The sequence below is a fragment of the Myotis daubentonii genome, chromosome 3, assembly GCF_963259705.1.
Source record: "Myotis daubentonii chromosome 3, mMyoDau2.1, whole genome shotgun sequence".
NCBI lineage: Eukaryota > Metazoa > Chordata > Mammalia > Chiroptera > Vespertilionidae > Myotis > Myotis daubentonii.
In genome coordinates this window covers 61,420,936-61,445,598 of record NC_081842.1, presented here as the reverse complement: position 1 = coordinate 61,445,598, position 24,663 = coordinate 61,420,936, and the positions used below count along the sequence as shown (strand labels likewise).

The window sequence follows — 24,663 nt, the reverse complement described above, 5'->3', positions numbered from 1 at the left end:
AGGAGCAGCAGTTCTGTGAGCAGCCCATCCCCATTTGAGGAGCAGCAGCAGCCCACCCTGGTCCGAGGAGCAGCAGCCACACGAGCATACTGCCCATGTCTGAGGAGCAGCAGCCCTGCGCAGCACACACTGGTCCGAGGAGCAGAGCCACACACAGCCTGCACCTGTCCGACGAGCAGGAGCCGTGTGAGTGGCCCGTCCCCATCCGAGGAGGAGCAGCCTTGCAATCAACCTGCCCATGTCCAAGGAGCAGTAGCCCCACAAGTGGCCCACCACATCAGAGGAACAACAGCAGCATGCAGCCAGCCCCCATCCAAGGAACAGCAGCCACGTGAACAGTCCGCCCCAGTTAAAGGAATAGCAGCTGTGTGTGTAGCCCGCCCCCATCCAAGGAACAGCAGCCTCGTGATCAACACACCCTCTGTCTGAGGAACAGCAGCTGTGTGAGAAGCCTCCCCAACCAGCCAGAGGAGCCACCATGGCTGTGAGCAGCACCCACCAGAGGAGCTGCTGCCAACTGAGGAGCAGCTGCTACCACAACCACCGAAGGAGCAACCACAGCCTGAGGAGCCACTGCCATCCAAGGAGCAGCCCCTGAACAACTCAACATCTAGATCTGTTGGTGAGATCAAACATGGGTAGACAAAGAAACCCCCAAAGGAAAGAAAAGGAGGACTTGCCAGAAAAGCAGATAAGTGAAACAGAGGCATGCAACATGTCAGAAAAAGAATTCAGAATAAGGGTCCTAGAGTGCATAAACCGGATGGAGGAAAAAATCAACAACTTATGCAAGAATCAAGAAGAAATGGATGAAAAAAATCAATAACTTATGTAAGCATCAAGAAGAAATGAAGAGTGATATAGCTGCATTAAAAAACACCATGGAAAGTTTCAACAGTAGACTAGGAGAAGCAGAGGACTGAATTAGCGAATTAGAAGATAGGGAAGCTAAAAACACCCAAACTGAACTGCAATTGGAGAAAAAAATTAAAAGACAAGAGGAGAGCCTAAGGGAGCTATGGGACAAGATGAAACGAAGCAACATTCGAATAATAGGGGTGCCAGAACAACAGAAAGAGGAACAAGGATTAGAAAACCTATTGGAAGAAATAATATCAGAAAACTTCCCTGAGGTGGGGAAGAAAAAAGTCACACACGCACAGGGAGTCCCAAACAAGATGAACCCGAAAAGACCCACACCAAGACACATCATAATTACCACAGCAAATGTTCAGGACAAAGAGAGAATCTTACAGGCTGCAAGAGAGAGACGGAAAGTTACATTCAAGGGATCTCCCATTAGATTATCAAATCATTTCTCAACAGAAACACATCAGGCCAGAAAAGAATGGATGGAAATTTACAAAGTGATGCAAAGCAAGGGACTGAATCCAAGAATACTCTATCCAGCAAGGCTATCATTCAAAATTGAAGGGGAAATAAGAAGCTTCACAGACAAAAAAAGGCTAAGGGAGTTTATCACCACCAACCCAGCAATGCAAGAAATGCTAAAGGGACTGGTGTAAAAAGAAGAAATAAAAAGCTCAGAAAGAAAACAGCCACACAAAAAAAGAAATGGCTACAAACAAGTACCTTTCAATAATAACTAAACATAAACGGACTAAATGCTCCAACCAAAAGACATCGAGTGGCTGAATGGATAAAAAACATGACCCATACATTTGCTGTCTACAAGAGACCCACCTCAGAAGAAGGGACTCACACAGACTGAAAGTGAAGGGATGGAAAAATATCTTTCAGGCAAATGGAAAGGAAAAGAAAGCTGGGGTAGCAATACTTATATCGGACAAAATAGACCTCAAAGTGAAGGCCATAACAAGAGATAAGGAAGGCCACTTCATAATACTAAAGGGATCAATACAACAAGAAGATATAACCCTGATAAATATATATGCACCCAACGCAGGAGGGCCCAAATACATAGAAATACTCCTGGTAGATATCAAAGGAGAGATTGACAATGATACAATCATAGTAGGGGACTTTAATACACCACTGACATCACTGGATAAATCCTCTAGACAAACAATCAGCAAAGAAACAGCAATCCTAAATGACTCACTAGATCAGATGGACTTAATTGACATCTTCAGAACACTTCACCCCAAAGCCACAGAATATACATTCTACTCAAGTGCTCATAGGACACATTCAAAAATAGACCACATATTGGGTCACAAAGTCTCCCCAAATTCAAGAAGATTGAAATCATACCAAGCATCTTCTCAGACCACGATGGCATAATATTAGAAATAAATTACAATAAAAACAACCCAAAATACTCAAACACTTGGAAGCTGAATAGCATGTTATTAAATACTAGAGGCCCGGTGAACAAAAATTTGTGCACTCTGGGGGGGGGGGGGGTCCCCTCAGCCTGGCCTGTGCCCTCTCGCAGTCTGGGACCCCTCGGGAGATAATGACCTGCTGGCTTAGGCCTGCTCCCGGGTGGCAGAGGGCAAGCCCAATCCCTAGGTGCAGCCCCTGGTCAGGCTCAGAGCAGGGCTGATTGGGGAGTTGGGACGCTGCCCCCTGTCATGCACAGAGCAGGGCGGATTGGGAGGTTGCGCTGCCACCCTCAGTCACCCTCAGGGTAGGGTACGATTGGGGGGTTGGGGCACCGCCCCCTGTCACACTCAAGGCAGGGTCGATGGGGAGGTTGCGGCACCACCCCCTGTCACGCACAAAGCAGGGCCAATCAGGGGGTTGGGGCGCTGCCCCCTGTCACGCACAGAGCAGGGCCCATCAGGGGGGTTGGGGCTCTGTACCCTGTCACCCACAGAGCAGGGCCCATCAGGGGGTTGGGGAGCTCCTCCCTGTCATGCACAGAGCAGGGCGGATCAGGGGGTTGGGGTGCTGCCCTCTATCACCCACAGAGCAGAGCCAATCAGGGGGTTGGGGCACGCCACTGTCACACTCAGGGCAGGGCCGATGGGGAGGTTATGGCTCTACCCCGTCACATACAGAGCAGGGCCCGTGGCGGGGGGGGGGGGGGCGGGGGGTTGGGGCGCCACACCCTGTCACACACAGAGCAGGGCTGATCAGGGGGTTGGGGTGCCGCACCTTGTCACACACAGAGCCGCAGGGCGATCAGGGGGTTGGGGAGCTCCCCCCTATCAGGCACAGAGCAGGGCTGATCAGGGGGTTGGGGTGCCTTCCCCTGTCACAAACAGAGCAGGGTGGATAGGGAGGTTGTGGCCCCGCCCCCTGTCTCACACAGAGCCTCAGGGCGATCAGGGGGTTTGGGTACTGCCCCCTGTCACGCTGATCCGGGTGCCGGGAGGCCTCGTGGCTCCACTGATCCTGGTGCTGGGAGGCATATTAACCTTTTACTATATAGGATAGAGGCCTGGTGCACAGGTGGGGGATGGCTGGTTTGCCCTGGATCAGGGTGAGGATCCCCACTGGGGTGCCTGGCCAGCCTGGGTGAGGGGATGATGGCTGTTTGCAGCTGGTCACACACACTTCAGGGTGGGGGTCCCCACTGGGGTGTCTGGCCAGTCTGGGTGAGGGGCTGAGGGCTGTTTTCAGGCTGGCGGGTGACTGAAGTTCCCAACTGCTCCTTTTTATCTTTTTTTTTTTTTTTTATTCTGGCCAGCTTTAGCTCTGGCTCCAGCTCTGAGGCCTCTGCTGCTGAAAGCAGGTATCTGGTTTGTTTGCATTCTATAATCGAAACACTGTAACAACTCCAGCTCTGAGATCCCGGTGGGCTGAAAGCAGGTTTCTGGGTTTTTTTTAGCTTCTATATTTGTAACAATGTTTCAAACTGCAAGCTCAGAGGCCGGCAAGGCAGGCCGGGAACGTTGGTTTCCTCCGTCACTGAAGCAAGCAAGCCTCATGTTAGCTTCACGCTGCCTGGCTGCCGGCCGCCATCTTGGCTGGCAGTTAATTTGCATATCTCACTGATTAGCCAATGGGAAAGGTAGCGGACGTACGCTAATTACCATGTTTCTCTTTTATTAGAGTGGATTGATTGGGTTACCAATGAGATCAAAGAAGAAATTAAAAACATCCTGGAAACTAATGACAATGAAAACACAACAATCCAAAACCTATGGGACACAATGAAAGCAGTCCTGAGAGAAAAGTTTATAGCTCTACTGGCCTATCTCAAAAAACAAGAAAAAATGGTAGTAAATCATCTAACTCTACATCTCAAAGAATTAGAAAGAGAGCAACAAGGAAAGCCCAGAGTGAGCAGAAGGAAGGAGATAATAAAGATTGGAGCAGAAATAAGTGACATAGAGACCAAAAAAACAATACAGAAAACCAATGAAACCAAGAGCTGGTTCTTTGAAAGGATAAACAAGATTGACAAACCTCTAGCCAGGCTCACCAAGAAGCAAAGAGAGAGGACCCAAATAAACAAAATCAGAAACGATAGAGGCGAAATAACAACAGACCCCACAGATAGACAAATGATTGTTAAAAAATACTATGGACAACTCTACTCCAACAAACTATACAACCTGGAGGAAATGGACAAATTCCTAGAAAAATATAACATTCCAAAACTCAATCAGGAAGAATCTAAAAATCTCAATAGGCCAATAACTACGGAAGAAATTGAAGCAGTCATCAAAAAGCTTCCAGCATACAAAAGCCCAGGACCAGACGGCTTCACAGGGGAGTTTTACCAAACATTCAAGGAAGAACTAAAACCTATCCTCCTCAGACTACTACAAAAAATTCAAGAGGAAGGAACACTTCCAAGCTCATTCTATGAATCCAGCATCACCCTAATACCAAAACCAGGTAAAGACAACACAATGAAAGATAATTACAGGCCAATATCCCTCATGAACATAGATGCCAAAATCCTCAACAAAATCTTAGCAAATCGGATCCAGCAGTACATCAGAAAGATCATAAACCATGACCAAGTAGGATTTATCCCAGGGATGCATGGACGGTACAATTTCTGCAAATCAATAAACGTGATAAATCACATAAACAAATTAAAAAAAACCACATAGTCATATCAATTGATGCAGAAAAAGCATTTGACAAAATCCAACACCCATTTTTGATAAAAACTCTCAGCAAGGTAGGAATAGAAGGATCATGTCTCAACATAATAAAAGCCATATATGACAAGCCCACAGCCAACATCATACTCAATGGACAAAAACTAACACCATTTCCCCTAAGAACAGGAACAAGACAGGGATGCCCACTCTCACCACTTCTGTTCAACATAGTACTGGAAGTATTAGCCTTTGCAATTAGACAAGAAGAAGAAATAAAATTCATCCAAATTGGAAAAGAGGAAGTAAAACTGTCCTTATTTGCAGACGACATGATATTATACATACAAAACCCTAAAGACTCCATCAAAAAACTACTAGACTTAATACATGAATTTGGCAAAGTAGCAGGATACAAAATTAACCCCAAGAAATCTAAGGCATTTCTATACACCAATAGTGAACTTTCAGAAAGAGAGACTAAAAAAAAATCCCATTTACCATCGCACCAAAAAAATTAAGCTACCTAGGAATAAACTTAACTAAAGAGGTAAAAGACCTCTACACAGAAAACTACAGGATGTTGAAAAAAGAGATAGAGGAAGACATAAACAGATGGAAGAACATACCGTGTTCATGGATTGGTAGAATCAACATCATTAAAATGCCCATACTACCCAAAGCAATCTATAAATTCAATGCACTTCCCATTAAAATACCAACAGCATACTTCAGAGATCTAGAACGAACTCTCCAAAAATTCATCTGGAATAAAAAAAGACCCCGAATAGCTGCAGTGTTCCAGAAAAAAAACAAAGTAGGTGGGATCTCAATACCAGATATCAAGCTGTATTACAAAGCTACTGTTCTCAAAACTGCATGGTACTGGCACAAGAACAGACATATAGATCAATGGAATAGAATAGAGAACCCAGAAATCGGCCCGAACCAATATGCTCAATTAATATATGACAAAGGAGGCAAGAACATACAATGGAGTCAGGATAGTCTCTTCAATAAATGGTGTTGGGAAAATTGGACAGATACACGCAAGAAAATGAAACTAGACCACAAACTTACACCAGACACAAAAATAAACTCAAAATGGATAAAGAACTTAAATGTACGACGAGAAACGATAAAAATTCTAGAAGAATCCAAAGGCAACAAAATCTCAGACATATGCCAAAGCAATTTCTTCACTGATACAGCTCCTAGGGCACTTGAAACTAAAGAGAAAATGAACAAATGGGACTACATCAAAATAAAAAGCTTCTGCACAGCAAAAGAAACCATCAACAAAACAACAAGAAAGCCCACTGCATAGGAGAATGTATTTGCCAATGTCATATCCGATAAGGGCCTAATCTCCAAAATTTATAGGGAACTCATACAACTTAACAAAAGGAAGATGAACAAGCCAATCAAAAAATGGGCAAAGGATCTAAATAGACACCTTTCAAAAGAGGACATTCAGAAAGCCAAGAGACATATGAAAACATGCTCAAAGTCACTAATCATCCGAGAGATGCAAATCAAAACAACAATGAGGTACCATCTCACAACCTGTCACAATGGCTATCATCAACAAATCAACAAATGACAGGTGCTGGCAAGGATGTGGAGAAAAAGGAACCCTTGTGCACTGCTGGTGGGAATGCAGTCTGGTGCAGCCACTGTGGGAAACAGTATGGAGCTTCCTCAAAAAATTAAAAATGGAACTTCCATTTGACCCAGTGATCCCACTTCTAGGAATATATCCCAAGAAATCAGAAACACCAATCAGAAAGGATATATGTACCCCTATGTTCATAGCAGCACAATTTACAATAGCTAAGATTTGGAAACAGCCTAAGTGCCCATCAGCAGATGAGTGGATTAAAAAACAGTGGTGCATCTATACAATGGAATACTACGCTGCTGTTAAAAGGAAGAAACTCTTACCATTTGCAACAGCATCCAGGATGAACTGGAGAGCATTATGCTAAGTGAAATAAGCCAGTCAATGAAGGAAAAGTACCACATGATCTCACTCATTCATGGATAATAAAGACCATTATAAACTTATGAACAAAAATAGATACAGAGGCAGAGCTGCCTCAAACAGACTGTTAAACTACAGCGGGAAGGCCGGGGAGTGTAGGGGGCAGAAGAGGGGGTAAGAGATCAACCGAAGGACTTGTATGCATGCATATAAGCATAACCAATGGGCATAAGACACTGGGGGGTAGGGGAGGCCAGGGGATTGTCAAGGGCAGGGGAAAAAAGGAGACATATGTAATACCCTTTGTAATACTTTAGCAATTTAAAAAAAAAGAAGTGATTTCCCCCAATAAATCTAAAACCCACCTGGCACCATACATAATTATTATAATGTCTTTTATTAAGAGGTTTGGTTTCCATTAAAAGCTCAACTACCCAGAAAGAAAAAGAAATGTGTTTGCTTTTCAAGTGTGAGGACATGGCCCAGGCTGTCTTTCTCAAGGAGGCTCAGGCTACCTCGGTGTCCTCTAGCATTATCACCTGTGAGTCCAAGCTCCTTTCTACCCAAGATAGGAAATGCTTACCCTTCACAGTAGATGTATAAATAGGGCTTTGATTCATGAATTAATTTTCTTTCCTGTGGCAGGCATAAATTATGTTTTCAGTTCTCTAACATCTAACTTTTAGGAGTGACTGCTAGATGAGAGCTTCAAATACACAATCTATAATAATAAAAGTGTAATATGCTAATTAGACCGGACAGCCAAATGACCTTCCAGATGAAGCCAGGGCTGCAAGGGCCGAGGCAAGCTGCCATGGCTGCTAGGGCTGAGCCCCTTGCATGAATTTCGTGCATCTGGCCTCTAGTACATATAATAACAGTACAATAGCCATAGTTATAGACATTCAGATACTATTTGAAAAATATTTATGCCTCCATTGCTCTTATAAAGGGTGTCCCAAAAGTCACGCAAGAAGTAATTTTGGTAGAAAACACAGGTTTAGCCCTAGCTGGGTCGGCTCAATGGATAGAGTGTCGGCCTTCAGACTGAAGGGTCCCAGGTTCGATTCTGGCCAAGGGCACATGCTTGGGTTGTGGGCTTGATCCCCAGGATGGGGCATACAGGAGGCAGCCAATCAATGATTCTCTCTCATCATTGATGTTTCTATCTCTCTCTCTCCCTCTCCCTTCCTCTCTAAAGTCAATAAAATATATTTTAAAAAAAAGAAAACACAGGTTTATAATTAAAAATTGTAACTTTTTTATTGATTCATAAAGTATACAGTATAGGGTTATGCATGGAATAGCGTATCGGGTAAATGGCCTCCACGGCACAAAAAACTGGATTATCATGTCGTGATAGAGAGCACCATTAACTGTTATTGCCTGAGCAGCTGCATTTTGGTCATGGAAAATTTCAACAAAAGATTGCGTATGTGCCAGCAAAGCTTTGGAGGCCATTTACCCGATATCCTATTCCATACGTAACCCTATACTGTATACTTTATGAATCAATAAAAAAGTTACAATTTTTAATTATAAACCTGTGGTTTTTATCAAAATTACTTCTTGCGTGAATTTTGGGACACCCTTTACCTTCAACATACTTTCACACGAATATATTACCAGATCAAGAGCAGTTAATAGTATAGTTACATTAAATCAAACGAGTCCCCTAATGACTCAGAAGGCATTTGGGTCATGCTAGTGCCCCAGGATGATGGTCACAAACTTGGATTGTCAAAGTGCAAGAAATGCATGCTAATAGATATTTCCAGGACATAATGAGAAACCAATTGGGGTTTACTGAGAGATTCACTTAACCCTAAGGAATAAAATGAGATACATCCCTCTTGGAGAAAATTTTCACCTAATTCAATAAGCGTATATCTTGAAGGGCATGAAGAGTTTGCGGGCTTAGAGTAAATCAGAAAATTCCACTGACCTGTGACTGATAACATCACCGAAGTCAAGTGTCCCAACTTGTAAGCTCCCTTTTCAGGCTTCTGAATGACGCAGCTATATATGCCCTTGTCGGATGGGCGCAGACCCAGGATCACAATGAAAGGGTTACTGATGATGTTGGCTACGGTGCGGTTCTTATACTTGGGCCACACTTCCATTTTTCCAGAAACGACACTCAGCACCATATCACTATTATTTTTTTGCCAGTAGATGCGAACTTTTGTCAGTTCATCAGTGGAAATGTTGTAATCACAGGATAGTACTGCCCTGTCATTCACCGGCTTGGTCACCTGGATGATGCCTAAGAAGTGGCAAATAGAACAAGATTTTATATGTTTAGTAAATACAGATTCCTGCACAAGTAGGAATTCAGAGTTGGCAGTAACAGTGTTATATCTTGTGCCTAAGCATATTCAAATGATTCATTTTGATTTTTTTTTTTAGATGCCAATACTGTTTTTTTCTTCATTTTTAAAGTTGACACCCTCCAGCCTGCACCCGCTCCCCTCCCAGGACCTCACTGCCCCATAAAATTTACCATCGTAAGTATTTTTAAGAATACAGTTCAGTAGTGCTAAGTATATTCACGTTGTTGTGAAACAGATCTCCAGGACCTTTCTATCTTGTAAATCTGAAACTCTGTCTGTATGTATTCAACAATACCCCTTTCCCTCCACCCCCCGCTCCCTGACCCCTGGTATCCAACACTCAGCTTTATATTTCTATGAAATTTACTACTTTAGATACTGCATAGAAGTGGAATCATGTAGTATTTTGGTGTGTTGTTTTTTTAAATACATTTTTTATTGATTTCATAGAGGAAAGGAGAGGGAGAGAGAGAAACATCAATGAGAGAGACATCAATAGGCTGCCTCCTGCACGCCCAGCACTGGGGATCAAGCTTGCAATTCGGGCAAGTGCCCTGATTGGGAATCGAACCTGGACCTCTTGGTTCATGGGACGATGCTCAATCCACTGAGCCACTCCAGCTGGGCTTTTTTTTTTTTTTTTTTTTTAAGAACAGTTTTATATTCACATCAATATTAAGCAGAAGGTACAGAGATTTACCTTATACAGTGTGTCCCCACACATGGCTTAGCTTCCCCATTATCAACGTTCTGTACCTGAATGGTACATTTGTTACAACTCATGAACCTACAAGGACACATCACTATCCCCAAATCCTTGTTTATGTTAGGCTCACTCTTGGTGTTATACATTCTACGGATTTGGACAAACTTATAATGATATGTATCCACCATTTCAGCATCATACAGAATAGTTCACTGCCCTAAAAATCTTCTGTGTTCTGTCTATTCATCCATTTCTCACCCTAACCCCTGGCAACCTCCGATTTCTTTACCACTTTCATAGTTTTACCTTTTCCAGAATGTCATATAGTTAGAATAATATAGCATGTAGCTTTTTTTCAAATTGTCTTTTTAAAATAATTCTTTATTGTTGAAAGTATTACATATGCCTCCTTTTTACCCCATTGACCCCCTCTAGCCCGTCCCCTCCCCCCCCCACCTCATTGCCCCATTGTCTGTGTCCTTGGGCCATGCGTATATGCAAACAAGATCCTTTGTTGATTGCCTCCCACCACCCACCTTCCCTCTGAGATTCCAGACTCTGTTCATGTTTGAGTCTCTGGATCCACTCCTTTCATCAGTTTGTTACTTAGATCCCACATATAAATGAGGTCATGTGATACTTGTCTTTCTCTGACTGACTTACTTCACCTAGCACAGTGGTTCTCAACCTTCCTAATGACTTGACCCTTTAATACAGTTCCTCATGTTGTGGTGACCCCCAATTTCATTGCTACAAATTGAACATAATTAAAGCATAGTGATTCATCACAAAAACAATATGTAATTATATATGTGTTTTCCGATGGTCTTAGGCGACCCCTGTGAAGGGTCGTTTGACCCTCAAAGGGGTTGCAACCCACAGATTGAGAACCGCTGACCTAGCATGATACTCTCCTTTGGTGTTGTTTTTCTAAAAATTGATTTGAGGGAGAGAGAGAGAGAGAGAGAGAGAGAGAGAGAGAGAGAGAGAGAGAAAGAAAGAAAGAACTGTGGCCAGGGCAGTATTTGTCTTGTTGTGACAGGCTTATTTTACTTAGCATAATGTACTTAAGTTTCATCCATGTTTTAGCATGTGCCAGAATTCCTTCCTATTTTAAGGAGAATAAGATAATGATGATAATGAATTCTTTACCCATTTATCTCTCGACAGACAGTGAGGAAGAAGGTCCACTAGTCCCATTAGAAGAAGGGCTGTAGGAAACCTAGCATATGAGCCCAACCACAGGTTAGACATGTGCTCGGCTCCACAGGAATCTGGAAGTCATAGTTAAGACATGTGAGATCTTCAAGCAATTTTCATGATTATTCATTTGTACAGATGGTCTTATTTTACAGAGGAGGAAAAGAGGCCTTGGAAAGCAAACTGCTCCAGTTTTACATTTTCTGGCCAAAGATTTTCAGGCCACCCTAATCGGTTTGGCTCAGTGGATAGAGCCTGTAGACTGAAGGGTCCCAGGTTCGGTTCCGGCCAAGGGCATGTACCTTGGTTGTGGGCACATCCCCAGGAGGGGGTGTGCAAGAGGCAGCTAATCGATGTTTCTCTCTCATCGATGTTTCTAACTATCCCTCTCCCTTCCTCTCTGTAAAAAATCAATAAAATATATTAAAAATGTCATCTGCTATGCTTTAGCAAAAAAAAAGAAAAGATTTTCAGGCCACTCCCCTCGTTTACTGGTTTTCTCAACTTCAGAGCCCAGAGCTAGAATAAGTAAGCCAGCACTGCTGGCACCCCAGCTGGGCCCCACCACCAAGTGCTTTTGCTTTGAGAAACAGAGTCCTTTATCCCCCCAGCCCTGGACTGACCCCATGACTTCAGATTGAAATGATTCCCATCATCCCCACCAGACAAGGCCTTGTTAGCATTCTGGACCATGTCTGACCTCTTCAGCTACCCTAAACAGACCTACATCCATCTTCCTATCTCTTTGCCATCTGCAATCCATGCAGCAGTTGCCCTACAACCTAGTTTTGCTAGAGGGCCCCCATTAAAAACATTCTACCCGTTTTCCCATCGGCATATTGCAGAAATGCCAACATTTCAGCCTCCAAACTCCATCTCTTTGTTAGCTCCTGAGCACTCATCAGTAGCACCAAAATCCCTTCCCAGACTATATTTTATGAATTTTTCATTCAGAAGGCATGGCCACTTTTCCAATGCTGTGCAGAGTCCCTCTGAGCCCCAAGCTCTTTCACAACTGCCCTACCCACACCCACACCATGCCCAGACCCAACAGACCCCCTGGGGAGGCCCATGTCTAGGGGTTTTAAGTAATAGGTTAGTTGTTCCCAAAAAGAATCCAGGATTTCTAACTGATTTTGACATGTTGTAAAAAGAGAAATCTTAACTGAAAGTGACCTACTTTTTTAAAACAAAATTTATTGGGGTAACATTGGTTAATAACATAGAAATGTCAGGTGTACAAGTTTAGAATACGACATCTAACGGTCTAGCCTCCTTCCATCCCCAGGTATTTGATCCCCTTTACCCTCTTCATCCTCCCCTCACCCCCCTTTCTGCACTAGTAACCACCATTCTGTTGTTTATGTTGTATCTATGAGTTTTGTTTGTTTATTATGCATTTATTGTTTTTGTTTTATATTCTACATAAGAGTGAAATAATTGTTTTTGTTTTATATTCTACATACGAGTGAAATAATACACTTCTTGTCCTTTTTCATCTGACTTATTTCACTCAGCACAATAATCTCAAGATTCATCCATATTGTCACAAATAGAAACACTTCATTTTTTATGGCTAAGTATTCTATTATACATGTAGTATATCTTCTTTTAAAAAAATCGTTATTATTGAGAGTATTACAGATGCCCCCATTTTTCCACCCATTGTCCCCCTCCACCCTATTCCACCCCACCTCAGGCCTTCACTACCCTATTGTTTGTGTCCATAGGTAATACATACCAGGTATATGCATATAATATTTTTGGTTAATCTATTGCCAACCCTCCCTCCCCACTTCCCTCTGGGATTTTTCAGTCTGTTCCATGTTTCCATGCCTCTGATTCTATTTTATTCATCAGTTTATTTTGTTCATTAGATTTCTTGTTCATTTATTTTGATTTTTCACATTCCATTGTTGATAGATATATATGTATTGCCATTTTATTGCTAGTGCCAGGTCTTGGGCCTTTTATTGATACTTTGGGCATGCTGACACCAGTTGCTGCTTGTTTGAGAGATTTTAGAAAAGTCTGAAGGCTGAGCCAGGACAGGCCATTCATATGGAAAAGTCACTGCAAACAGCTTGGGTGGGGCTGCAAATTGGATGGGGTGGGATCTCAAGGAATCACCAGGGCAGAGCAAACAGTGTGAGCCATGCTGATGGAAACTCAGATATGGCTGCCAGTCAGCTTTGTCATGATGGGGAGGTCCCAGCACAGGAACAATGATCCTTGTGAGCACCCCCAGCTGGGAGAAAGCTGCTACCTAGTTCCTTCCCTGATGCCAGACAATCCAGTTCCTCCCTGTATGCCCCTGGACCCCCCAAAGTCATTGCCTGGTGCTGGAGCTCAGAGGAAGTGGGACCGTGTAAGTACATGTGCCTGCCTTTTACGAGGAACTATCTGAGACTCCAGCAGCCTTTGTGTCACTCAGTCACAATCCTTGCTGATTTTTACAGCCCGAAGTTACGGGGACTTCTCTTCGCAGCTCTGGAACTCTGGGATGAGGGTCCTGGTGTGGAGCTAAGGGCCCCTTGCTTCTCACCAGAGGCCTTGGAGATATCCCTCCCAATTAAAACAAACAAACAAACACCACACATGGATGTTGGACAAGTCCATTCCCTGCCTCCACCCCTCCTACTAGTCTTGATGTGCTTTCTTCTTTACTTTTCTAGTTGTAGGACTTCCATTCAACCAGATTTCAGGTGGTTCTGAATGATGGTTTTCTGTATTTTAGTTGTAATTTTGATGTGGTTGTAGGAGGTGGCGAGTGCTGGCATTTACGTAAACCACCATCTTGGTTCTCTCCACATCTTCTTTAACTAATCATCCGTGGAAGTTGTTTCCATGACTTAGCTATCCTATGTAATAAAAGCATAGTATGCAAATTGTCCCCTCAACTGGAGTTCTTCTGGGAGTTCGACCAGGTAGCTGGCTGGGGGAAGGGAGGGAGGCCCTGGCGCTGGCAGATGGTCAGGGAAGGGAGGGAGGCCCAGCACTGGCAGGTGGCCAGGGGAAGGGAGGGAGGCCCCAGCACTGGCAGGTGGCCGGGGAAAGGGAGGGAGGCCCTGGCCGACAGCCAGCAGTCACTAGGGACCCTACCAGTGCATGAGTTTCGTGCATTGGGCCTGTAGTTATAAATAAAGCTGCAATGAGCATAAGGGTACATTTATCTTTACCAAAAAAGTGTTTTTAAATTATTTGGATAGATACCCAGAAAAGGGATTGCTGGTCATATGGTAGCTCGTAGTTCTCTTTCTCCTTCCTCCTGGTTCATTTTTAGGCTCCTATCTTTGAGCTTTCTGATGCTCTGTTCCTTCTGGTCTGCTCTATATCCAATGCTTCCTAATGCATTCCTCATCTCATTTATTGAGTTCTTTAACTTCATAATTTCTATTTGGTTCTTTTTTATAATTTTAATTACTTTGGTAAGGTGTTCTTTTTGTTCATTAATTTTATTCCTGAGCTCATCAAATGGCCTTTCTTGTACTTCCTTGAGTTTCTTCATAACTGCAATCTCAAATTCTCTGTTATTTAAATTGAAGTCTTCCATGACTTTGAGTTTGGTTTCTGGGGACTTTCCATTTTCTTTCTGTGCTTCCATGTTACCTTGGTTGCTCATGGCTCTTCATGTTTCTAGGTCTGTGCATTCAAGGAAGGGAATGCTTTTCTTGTTTAGATACTGTTTTGCTCTTGAGTAGGCTGCTAGGTAGGTTACTTTCTTTTGTTTTCCAGTAGATGGTGCTATAGCACAAGTCTTTGTTTTCTCTTACTAATGACATTGCTTAAATTGAGGAAAATGCCACAGCACCGCTGGAGTGGTGCATGTCTCCTCTGTGACCTGCTCATCTTGGTTAAGGTGAACACCATAATGGAGAACCAGTTTTGTTAGCTTCCATCACTGCCTCCTCATTATTAATGGCAGCTGACCCCACTGTGTTTTTGGAGTTGTCTTCACTACCTCTGCGAGGGTCTGTGGTGATGGGTGGGGCAAGGGAGGCAAGTTCATGATTTCACAACTCTGCCTTCCTGTCAGCAATGGCTGCCAGCCTGTTGTGCTGTTTAAGCATCCCAGCCACCTTTCCTGGACTCTGCTGCAATGGGAGAAGGGAGGGACACAGCCTCTGATCCTCTTATGCTCCAGGCTGTTGAGGGAGGGCTGCGGCCTGACTTATCACCACTACTGTGCTCGCTGGAGCTATGGTGGGTGCCGAACCGTGTTCTTTAGTCCCTGTCCTCCCTCCCCTACTCATTCCAATAAGCCCACCTTCGGATGCGTGGATCTCTCAGGAAGACTTTGTGTGTTGAGCAAGGGATCCTTTGTTGAGTTATAGTTGTCTGACTTGTCAACTTAAGGAGAGAAACAAAGAAGCCTTCTTACTCTGCCATGATGCCGATGTTGGTGAAAATGAGCTAATTTCAATGATGGTTCTTAAGAAATTTTTGTTCACTGAGAAGTGTAAGTATTTCTAAAGGTCAGTGACTTCCTATGTGAGGCCCCCTTACAAGATGCCTATGTTGAGGCAGAACCAGACTGAAAAGAGGAACCAAAAATCTTCTGAGCATTTTGGAATTTCCACCGGGACAGCTTCTATACTTAGGCCCCTGTGCTAGAAACGGCATTTAAACAAGGGCCCAGGTAATTGGTATGCAAAATGAAAGTGTGAGCCGCACTGGGATAGACCATGTCACCGCCCTGCTCAAAACCCTTCCATGGCTTCCGGGTGGCCTCCAAGTAACATTCACATTCCTGACTGCGGCCATCAAGCCCTTACGGAGCCTGGTCTCTACCCCCACAGGTCCCCACCCCTTCAGTTTCTCAGTCCTTGGTTTCTCTTTCTGTTTTCTTCTGTTTTCTCCCCAGTTCACTCTCACCACTCTCCCTTCTGGCAAGGAAAGACAGCGTTTGTTAGTCAGACCTTCAATTGAATGATTATTTGATTAATTTTCATTTTCTTCATTTTAATTTTCATTAATCATCATAAATTCCATGAAAGCAAAAGCCATGTCAATTTTGCTCATCACTTGTCCCCAAGACCGAGAAAAGGATCTGTGCGTAAGAGATGCTGTGTTTGTTGAATTAATAAATGGTTAAATAAAGGAATGAACGCATGTGTCAGATTCATGCTTACTTTTGTGCTTTTGTCCAGACTGTTGCCCCACAGAGAATCCTCGCACCACCACCTATCTCCCAGCTGCCCAATTGCCCCAGCCCACCCTGGTCTGCTTGATCTTGGGCTCTTACAGTCAGAACCAGGTACTTCACTGCTCTTCACGTGTTGTGACTTTGTTTGCTCATGGGTTCATTTGTGACTCAGAACAGCAACAGTAAAATCTGGATGTAACTACAAAACAGTGATTCTGTGATCCACCAGTGTGCCACAAGAATTCTTACAACATGCAATACTAAATAGTCAGTACTATTTAGTCAGGGGCACTGACCTCTTTTCCCTTAGATTGTCAAATAAAACAATGACAACAGACAACACAACAATAGTCTGGTGTGAATGAATCAAAATTACACCTGTTTTTTGGTCAGATTGGCAACAAATACAATACATATTTTGGTGTGCCACAGAATGTTAACATAATTAATTTATGTGTGCCATGAGATGAAAATAGAACAAGGTGCTTTCCTAAATGTTTTTCTTTAGCTCAAAGATTGTCTTCCTTTTGCCTATGATGAATTTTCTGGCATAATTGCTAAAGCCTTAGTTTTCATTTTAATGTGTGTGGCGGTTTTTTTGCTGCTATAATTTTTAATATACATTTTTAATTTTATTAAATTTATTGTTAATGATCTTTTTATATTATCTTTTTTATTGTTTCTCTCTCTCTCTCTCTCTCTCTCTCTCTCACACACACACACACACACACACACACACACACACACCTAGGAAGCCTGTACAAATTTTCTTCTAAATATTTTGAAACTTATTTAGACTCTCTAAGACTCTAATTTGGGAGTGCTTTCCCAACTTCCCAGAAGAAAATTGTAACTGTTGGAAATAGAATATAACTATGAAATATATACAAAATAGTCAAGTAATCTGTGTCCCCTAACTTCTCTTCCCTTCCCTTTCCTTCTCTCCCTCCCAACTTAGACATTCTGGGCAACACCACAGTGAGACAGGTTTTAAGTAAGACCTCTTAACATGAGGACTTCTGATACTCGGCTCTTTGTAGACTGGCAAACTGTGGTAGCCAAAGCCTTCTTTTTACTTTGGGGAAACCAGATACTATACTGCTCAGCAGAAAGCAAATCTTTTGCTTTTATTTTATTTTATTTTATTTTATTTATTTATTTATTTTTTATATTTTATTGACTTTTTTACAGAGAGGAAGGGAGGGATAGAGAATTAGAAACATCGATGAGAGAGAAACATCGATCAGCTGCCTCCTGCACACCCCCTACGTGGGATGTACCCGCAACCAAGGTACATGCCCTTGACCAGAATTGAATCTGGGACCCTTCAGTCCGCAGGCCAATGCTCTATCCACTGAGCCAAACCGGTTAGGGCTATCTTTTTAGGTTTTTTTTGTTGTTTTGTTTTTTAAATATATTTTATTGACTTTTTTACAAAGAGGAAGGGAGAAGGATAGAGAGTTAGAAACATCGATGAAAGAGAAACATTGATCAGCTGCCTCCTGCACACTTCCTACTGGGGATGTGCCCGCAACCAAGGTACATGCCCTTGACCGAAATCGAACCTGGGACCGTTGAGTCCGCAAGCTAACGCTCTATCCACTGAGCCAAACCGGTTAGGGCTTTTGCTTTGATTTTAAAAATAAAGTCGGGCCTGGTGGACATGTCTCAATGGCTAGGTATAGATTTATGAGTCAGGTCACGGTTCGATTTCTGCTTGGGGCGAATGCCTGGGTTATGGGCTTGATCCCTGGTGTGGAGCATGGACGAGGCAGCCCAGCAATGACTCTCTCTTGTCATTGATGTTTCTGTCTCTTTCTCCCTCTCTCTTATTCTCTGAAATCAATAAAAATATATTTAAAAAAAAAAAGTTGGACCTGGCCAGTGTGGCTCACTGGTTGAGAGTCAACGCATGAACCAGGAGGTGATGGTTTGATTCCAGGTCAGGGCACATGCCTGCTCTATCCCCAGTGGGGAGCCTGCAAGAGAAAGCTGATTGATGTTTGTTTCTCATCATTTCTATCTCTCTATCCCTCTCCCTTCCTCTCTCTAAAATAAATATAGATAGATAGATAGATAGATAGATAGATAGATAGATAGATAGATAGATAGATAGAAAAAATAGAGTTTGAGCCATCCTATTGCTAAGATGAGTCCCACCCTTCTAAATAGTCCCCTAAACCTAGCACCTAAGATGAAACAAAAGCCTCCAGAAGATAAAATATTCTTTGCAGAACACACATGAAATACCTATGTAGTAAGTTAAAAATAACAAAATAGTTTTATTCTAAATCTGATACCACTTAATGTCAGATGCCAGTGGGCACAAAGGGCATCAACACCTAAAGCATAAAAATACACATCAAGCGAAAATTTTAACATTAGGAAGATTATACACCTCAACTGCTTTCTTTCCCTCTTCAAATTAGAAAGATTGCCATTCCTCTAAGCCCTGGAACAATGGACTCAGCCAAGTTGCTTACCTGACGAGAAGTAAAAATGACCAGCCAGCACCAAAGACTGGAAGAGCTTGAGGTACGAGCACCTGGAGGGTAGTGTTCTCCACTTTGTTTGACCCATGGCTTCTGCTCCTTACAATGAAAAAACGAAAGCAAACAATTTTGCACCAAGTGAGAACTGGGCACCTTCCAAGCGAGTCCCAGGCTTGTGCAGAAGAAATTCAGTTGCCTCACACAGAGGACTCAATTGCAAAACACACTGAGGAGAGGCTGATGATGTACCCAGGTCTTTAAAATCCTGAATATAAAAGATTGTGGATTTATTCAGACACCCTGAAAAAGAAGAAAATAAAAGTCACTCAGGAAGGAAGGTCAGTCCACTGTGGCTTGTAAAACTCTCCAGTTGCCTGCCTAAAATAGTCTGGGGATCCTAATCTGAGCCTGCCTGATCCCCTAACCGCCTTTGCCTCGGCCCCTGCACCCAAGACCCAGGCTTTCCTCTTTCGGGTGGCTTTGCCCGGGCAGGTACCTGGGGACCCTGGGTGGCTTTGCCCAGGCAGGCACCCGGGGATCCTGGGCGGCACCGCCTGGGTCCCGGCTTTGTCAGGAAGGATGTCCGGTATGACATCTGGTCTAATTCACATATTACCATTTTATTAGTATAGATTGTGGTGACATTGGCTTGTGAAACCATACAAGTTTCAAGTGTACAACTCAATAAAACATCATCTGCACAGGAGGTCACTACATAATACTACAAGGATCAGTACAACAGAGGATATAATCCTTGTATACCTATATGCACCCAACATAGGAGCATATAAATATACAAAGAAATTCTTGGTGAACATTAAGGAAGAGATTGATAGCAATACAGTCTTAGTAGGGGGTTTGAACACCCCACTGACATCAGTGAATAGATATTCCAGACATAAAATAAGGCAAATGACATGCTGGATTTGGTAGATTTACTTGATATTTATAGAATATTTCACCCCAAAGAAGCAGAATATATGTTCTTCTCAAGTGCACATGGAATAGTCTCAAAGATAGATCACATGTTAGGACACAAAGTAAGTCTTAATAAACTCAAGAAGATTGAAATTATATTAAGCATCTTCTATGGCCACAATATTATAAAGCTAGAAATTACAATTAAAAAAAACACCTAAAAACATTCATACACATGGAGGCTAAATAACATGTTATTAAACCATGAATGTATTAACAATGAGATCAAGGAAGAAATAAAAAGTTACCTGGAAACAAATGAAAATGAACAGACAACAACCCCAAATCTATGGGGCACAGTGAAAGCAGTCCTAAGAGGGAAGTTCTTAGCACTACAGGCCTATCTCAAAAGGCAAGAAAAGCCCTGGCCAGAGTGCCTCACTGGTTAGAGAATCAGCCTGCTCACCTGATGCTTGCAGGTTCCAATCCCTGCCACCACTGGGCACATGTGGGAGGCAACCAATTGATGTGTCACATAGATGTTTCTCTCCCCTTTCACCCCACCCTTGCACTCTCTCTAGAATCAATGGAAAAAATATCCTCACTCCTCAGGTGAGGATTTTTTTAAAAAGTAAGAAAAATCTCAAACAATCTAAACCTACTACACCTAAAAGAACTAGAAAAATAACAACAAACAAAGCTCAGAGTAAGTAGAAGGAAGGAAATAATAAAGACAGAGCAGAAGTAAATAAATGATACAGAGATTAACCAGATTCATCAAGAAAAAGAAGGGAGGACCCAAATAAATAAAATCAGAAACAAAAGAGGAGAAATGACAACTTACACACCAGAAATACAAAGGATTGTAAGAAAATAATATGAACAACTATATGCCAACAAATTGGACAACCTGTGCAAAATGGATAAATTCCTAGAAACACACAATCTTTCAAAACCGAATCAGAAAACCTGAATACAGTACACTGATTACAACTAATAAAATTGAAGCAGTAAAAAAAAAAAAAAAAAATCTCCAGCAAACAAATGTCCTAGACCACAGGTGAATTTTATTAAACATTCAAAGAAGAATGAACACCTGTCCTTCTCTAACTATTCCAAAAAATTTAAGAGGCAGGAAAATTTCTAAGCTCATTTCACAAGGCCAGCATTATTCTAATTCCAAAACCAGATAAAGACACTATAAGGAGCCGGAACCGGTTTGGCTCAGTGGATAGAGCGTCGGCCTGTGGACTGAAAGGTCCCAGGTTCGATTCTGGTCAAGGGCATATACCTGGGTTGCGGGCACATCCCCAGTAGGAGATGTGCAGGAGGCAGCTGATCGATGTTTCTCTCTCATTGATGTTTCTAACTCTCTATCTCTCTCCCTTCCTCTCTGTAAAAAATCAATAAAATATATTTAAAAAAAAAAGACACTATAAGGAAAGAAAATTATAGGTCAATATCTCTAATGAACATAGATGCTAAAATCCTCAAAAAAAATTAGCAAACCAGATCCAGCAATACAATTAAAAGATCATACTACATGTTCAAGTAAAATTCATTCTGGGAATACAAGGTTGGTACAATATTCGCAAATCAATAAACATGATACATCACATAAACAAAATAAAGGTTAAAAATCACATGATGATATCAATAGATGCCGAAAAAGCATTTGATAAAATCCAGTACCTACTTATGATAAAAACTCCCAGTAAAGTGGGAATAGTGGGATGATACCTCAACATTAAAAAGGACATAAATGACAAGGCCATAGCCGACATCATACTCAATGAGCAAGAAGTAAAAGCATTTCCCTTAAGATCAGAACAAGACAGGACCGCTGGCCTTCACCACTCTTATTCAACAGTCCTGGAAACGACTTCCTTCTTAACATATTAACATAGAAAAACAAGTGTCTCAATTCTTAAATACCTCTTCGAAAAAGAATAAATCAACAGAAAATCTATTAATAAAAGGGGAAGAAGAAAGACATAACAAGCTATCCCATATTAAGATAATAGTAAATTTACTTACGCTGAAGAACAATTTCTCTTTTTCTCTTGTGTTGAAAATTAAAGTAGGAGGACCCTCTTCTGAGATGGTCTCGTTTGGGTAGCTTGAAATGCTGTCAAATTGCTCAGTTGTACTTTAAGTTCTATGTCACAGAGGCGGCATTCCCCTTCCAACTTCCTCTTACTCGAGTTTTCCATCAGGCATAATTAAATAAAAGCACAAGGTATGGTTATGATGATATGATTTGAGGAAGCTCCCGAGAGCTCAGTCAGTTTCTTAGACTGATGGGTGGGGCCAACCACACACTGTCCTAACAGAGCAGCGGGTAGCGAGGGGGAGGGAAGAAAGTGATTGGAGGGTTGACTTTTGGCAGTAGATGCTTGTGAGCTTTATGGGCTGCCTGCTTCTGTTCTAATCGCAAGTTTTGTTTTAGCACCTAGAGTTCTCCCTCCCTAGTCATGCCACTGAAGGAATGGGCCATCATATGTAGTGGACATCTTTTGGAGAGTTCTCAGCTCATAAGGCCACTCTTGATTGCATGCCCACCTCTCCATCCCACCCTCTTCACAGAGTGGGATCCTGGCAGCCGTGGTGAGGGAGACAATGTCTCCCTCACCACGGCTGAATGCACCACTGAATGCACCTCAGGGGACCACAATGACAGAACCAAGGCCTGGGGTGAAGAGGATTTAGCCTCTCATCCATCCCATTTCCAACCAATCCCATTGCCAGCCAGCTTGCTGTGGTTATGTCCTCTGTAGAGTTCTGGAGCGTTCTGTGGGTTAATGGCCGGCCGGTGCTAATCCAGCTGACCTGTTTTGCACAGGTAGAACCTGACAGCAGCGCCTGCCTGGGCCGGCACCTTTGACTGCTGTTGGCCCTGAGCTTCTCTGTTGCTTTGGCTGGGACCTTTGGAAGTTTTGCACTCAAGTGTGTGCAGTCTGAAAATATGGGAGGAGTTAATGCCTGTGGGGCCAGTCTTAACCAAATGGGGCTGGAAGGTGATGGATAATTGCTTTCCCCTTTGTCACCCAGGTGGAGAGTGCCAAGGTACATGATCAAAACTCACTGAACAACACACCAAATGAGTGCATTTCATTACATGTAAATTGTATCTCAAAAATTTTTTTATTTTATTTTTAAAAAGCTCTCAGGCCATGTCTAGGTCATTACAGCCAGAAAAAATAGGCATAATAAATAAAAAATTTGAGTAGGTATACAAAATATATGAATGATAATAGAAAAAATAAAATGAAATAACATTGCTGAGTCACTTAAAAAGAGTCAAGAGACAATTAAGGAAATGAGGCCCATGGAGTTTGGTGCCTCAGTTCTCAGAGCTACTGATATGTTGCTAAACCTGCTGCTAAACTCAGCGCCAGGCTGAGCCATAAACATCCTGGAACCACTGTTCCATGGACATAAGTGGACTCTACCTCTTTGGAGTTTTGAAACACCCTAGTTTGCATACTGGACTAATCAATCCCTGTTAACCTCGCCAGCAATCCTTCATTCGCATGAAAAAATTACATTTTGTGGTTTTCGCCTTAATGAACCCTGCCTTTCTTTGATCACTGTGGCAGAGTTTGGGCTGCTCCTTCATAGGCTGCGGGAACTGCACTGTTAGATGGGTGGGGTCAGACTGCACCTGGTTTCAGCAACCTCCATATTTGAGTCTGGCTAGGAAAGAATTCAGAGCCAAGACTCCATATTTATTTATAAAATCACAGAGGTAGAAGTAGTAATTTGTAGATGAAATGGGCTTAGGAAACAAGTTACAGAGGTAGAAGCAGGGCCCTTGGAGCTTGGGAGTAAGGAAGGTCATGGTAATGCCTGGGGGAGGGAACGGCGAGATGGGAGGAGGAAGGGAGAGCATGCTGGGTCCTCTGAGCTAAGGGTCTTAAGGGTGGAGATTTTAGGGGAGATCCGAGAGGATGATCTCAATAGAATATTCAGCAATTTTCCGGGTGTGCCCTCTCAGGGTCTAGGTCTCCACTGATTGGTTGGTGCCTGGGCAGGGGTTCATTATTCAATGCAGCTGGTCCTGAGGTCAGCCATGGGGATCTCCTCTCTGGCTTTGTTGCTTTTCTAGGCCTTGAGCTCAAATACAACTGAGGCCTAGAGCTTGTCTCTAGGAAGGGAAGGTTAGGGGGTCCAGCAGGACCATTGATCTTAGAGGGGAGGAAGGTCCCCTGGGGGTGAGGGCCCACCTTCCAATTGTCCCTTGGTAGGCACCTGGGGCTTTCTGCCCTGGTGACCTCTGTACCTGGCCCATAGTCCTTGCTCTGCTACTGTGTCTAACTGCCTGCCACAGATTTTTTTTTCCCAGATGGGTAGAGATACTTTTATAAAACGATAACAACCACATTTCAGATACAATTTTAAATTTAATTTTACTTGAATTTCACTAAAGAGAAAGACAAGTTGATGGAATTGCTGAATTCATATAAATATTTCCTCTAGACAAGAGGCACTTCCCCTAAAATATCCCTTCAAGACTAAAAAAAAGAAACTGTGAGAACATTAAAGGTTGCAGTCATGATTATGCTCTCCAAGGACATATTTTTATTTTTGTGTGTCTAGATTGACTTCTTGCTGTGAAAGATGAGTTCGTCGGCCCAGCCACACTGGCGTGAACACACAGTTCTGAAAACATTGAAGCCCTCTGCACCAGTTGGTAAATACCAGCCCCTGCTCTCTCCAGGGCTCGCCCTCTCTCCTGGCTGCCCGCCCCCCCCCCCCCAGGACCAACCCCACCCCCATCTCCTACAGGGGAAAGGGAACTGGGGTCCAGGCACCGCTTCGCCCCAAGCAGCGTAGTTTCCATCAATTTTATATAATGGCCGTAGGTAAGGCTTTGTTTGCAGAAAATATTCAGTG

At 42.9% G+C, this 24,663-nt stretch overlaps 1 protein-coding gene across 7 annotated transcripts in view; it reads right to left on the bottom strand.

Moving 5' to 3' along the window:
• Positions 1-22,312, bottom strand: part of CD80 (CD80 molecule) — a 58,560-nt gene extending 36,248 nt beyond the window's left edge. For 2 of the 7 annotated variants that reach the window (XM_059687757.1, XM_059687758.1), the window contains exons 1-3: positions 21,805-22,311; positions 18,841-19,149; positions 8,918-9,238 (exon numbers count right to left, since the gene is read on the bottom strand). In XM_059687757.1, the coding sequence (XP_059543740.1) occupies positions 8,918-9,238; positions 18,841-18,937 (418 nt within the window). In that variant the 5' untranslated portion in view covers positions 18,938-19,149; positions 21,805-22,311. Of the gene's footprint in view, positions 1-8,917; positions 9,239-11,163; positions 11,223-18,840; positions 19,150-20,233; positions 20,271-21,804 lie in introns of those variants that run through there. The other 5 variants (XM_059687762.1, XM_059687759.1, XM_059687761.1 and 2 more) reach the window with 5 other exon arrangements.
• Positions 22,313-24,663: the final 2,351 nt, after the last annotated feature.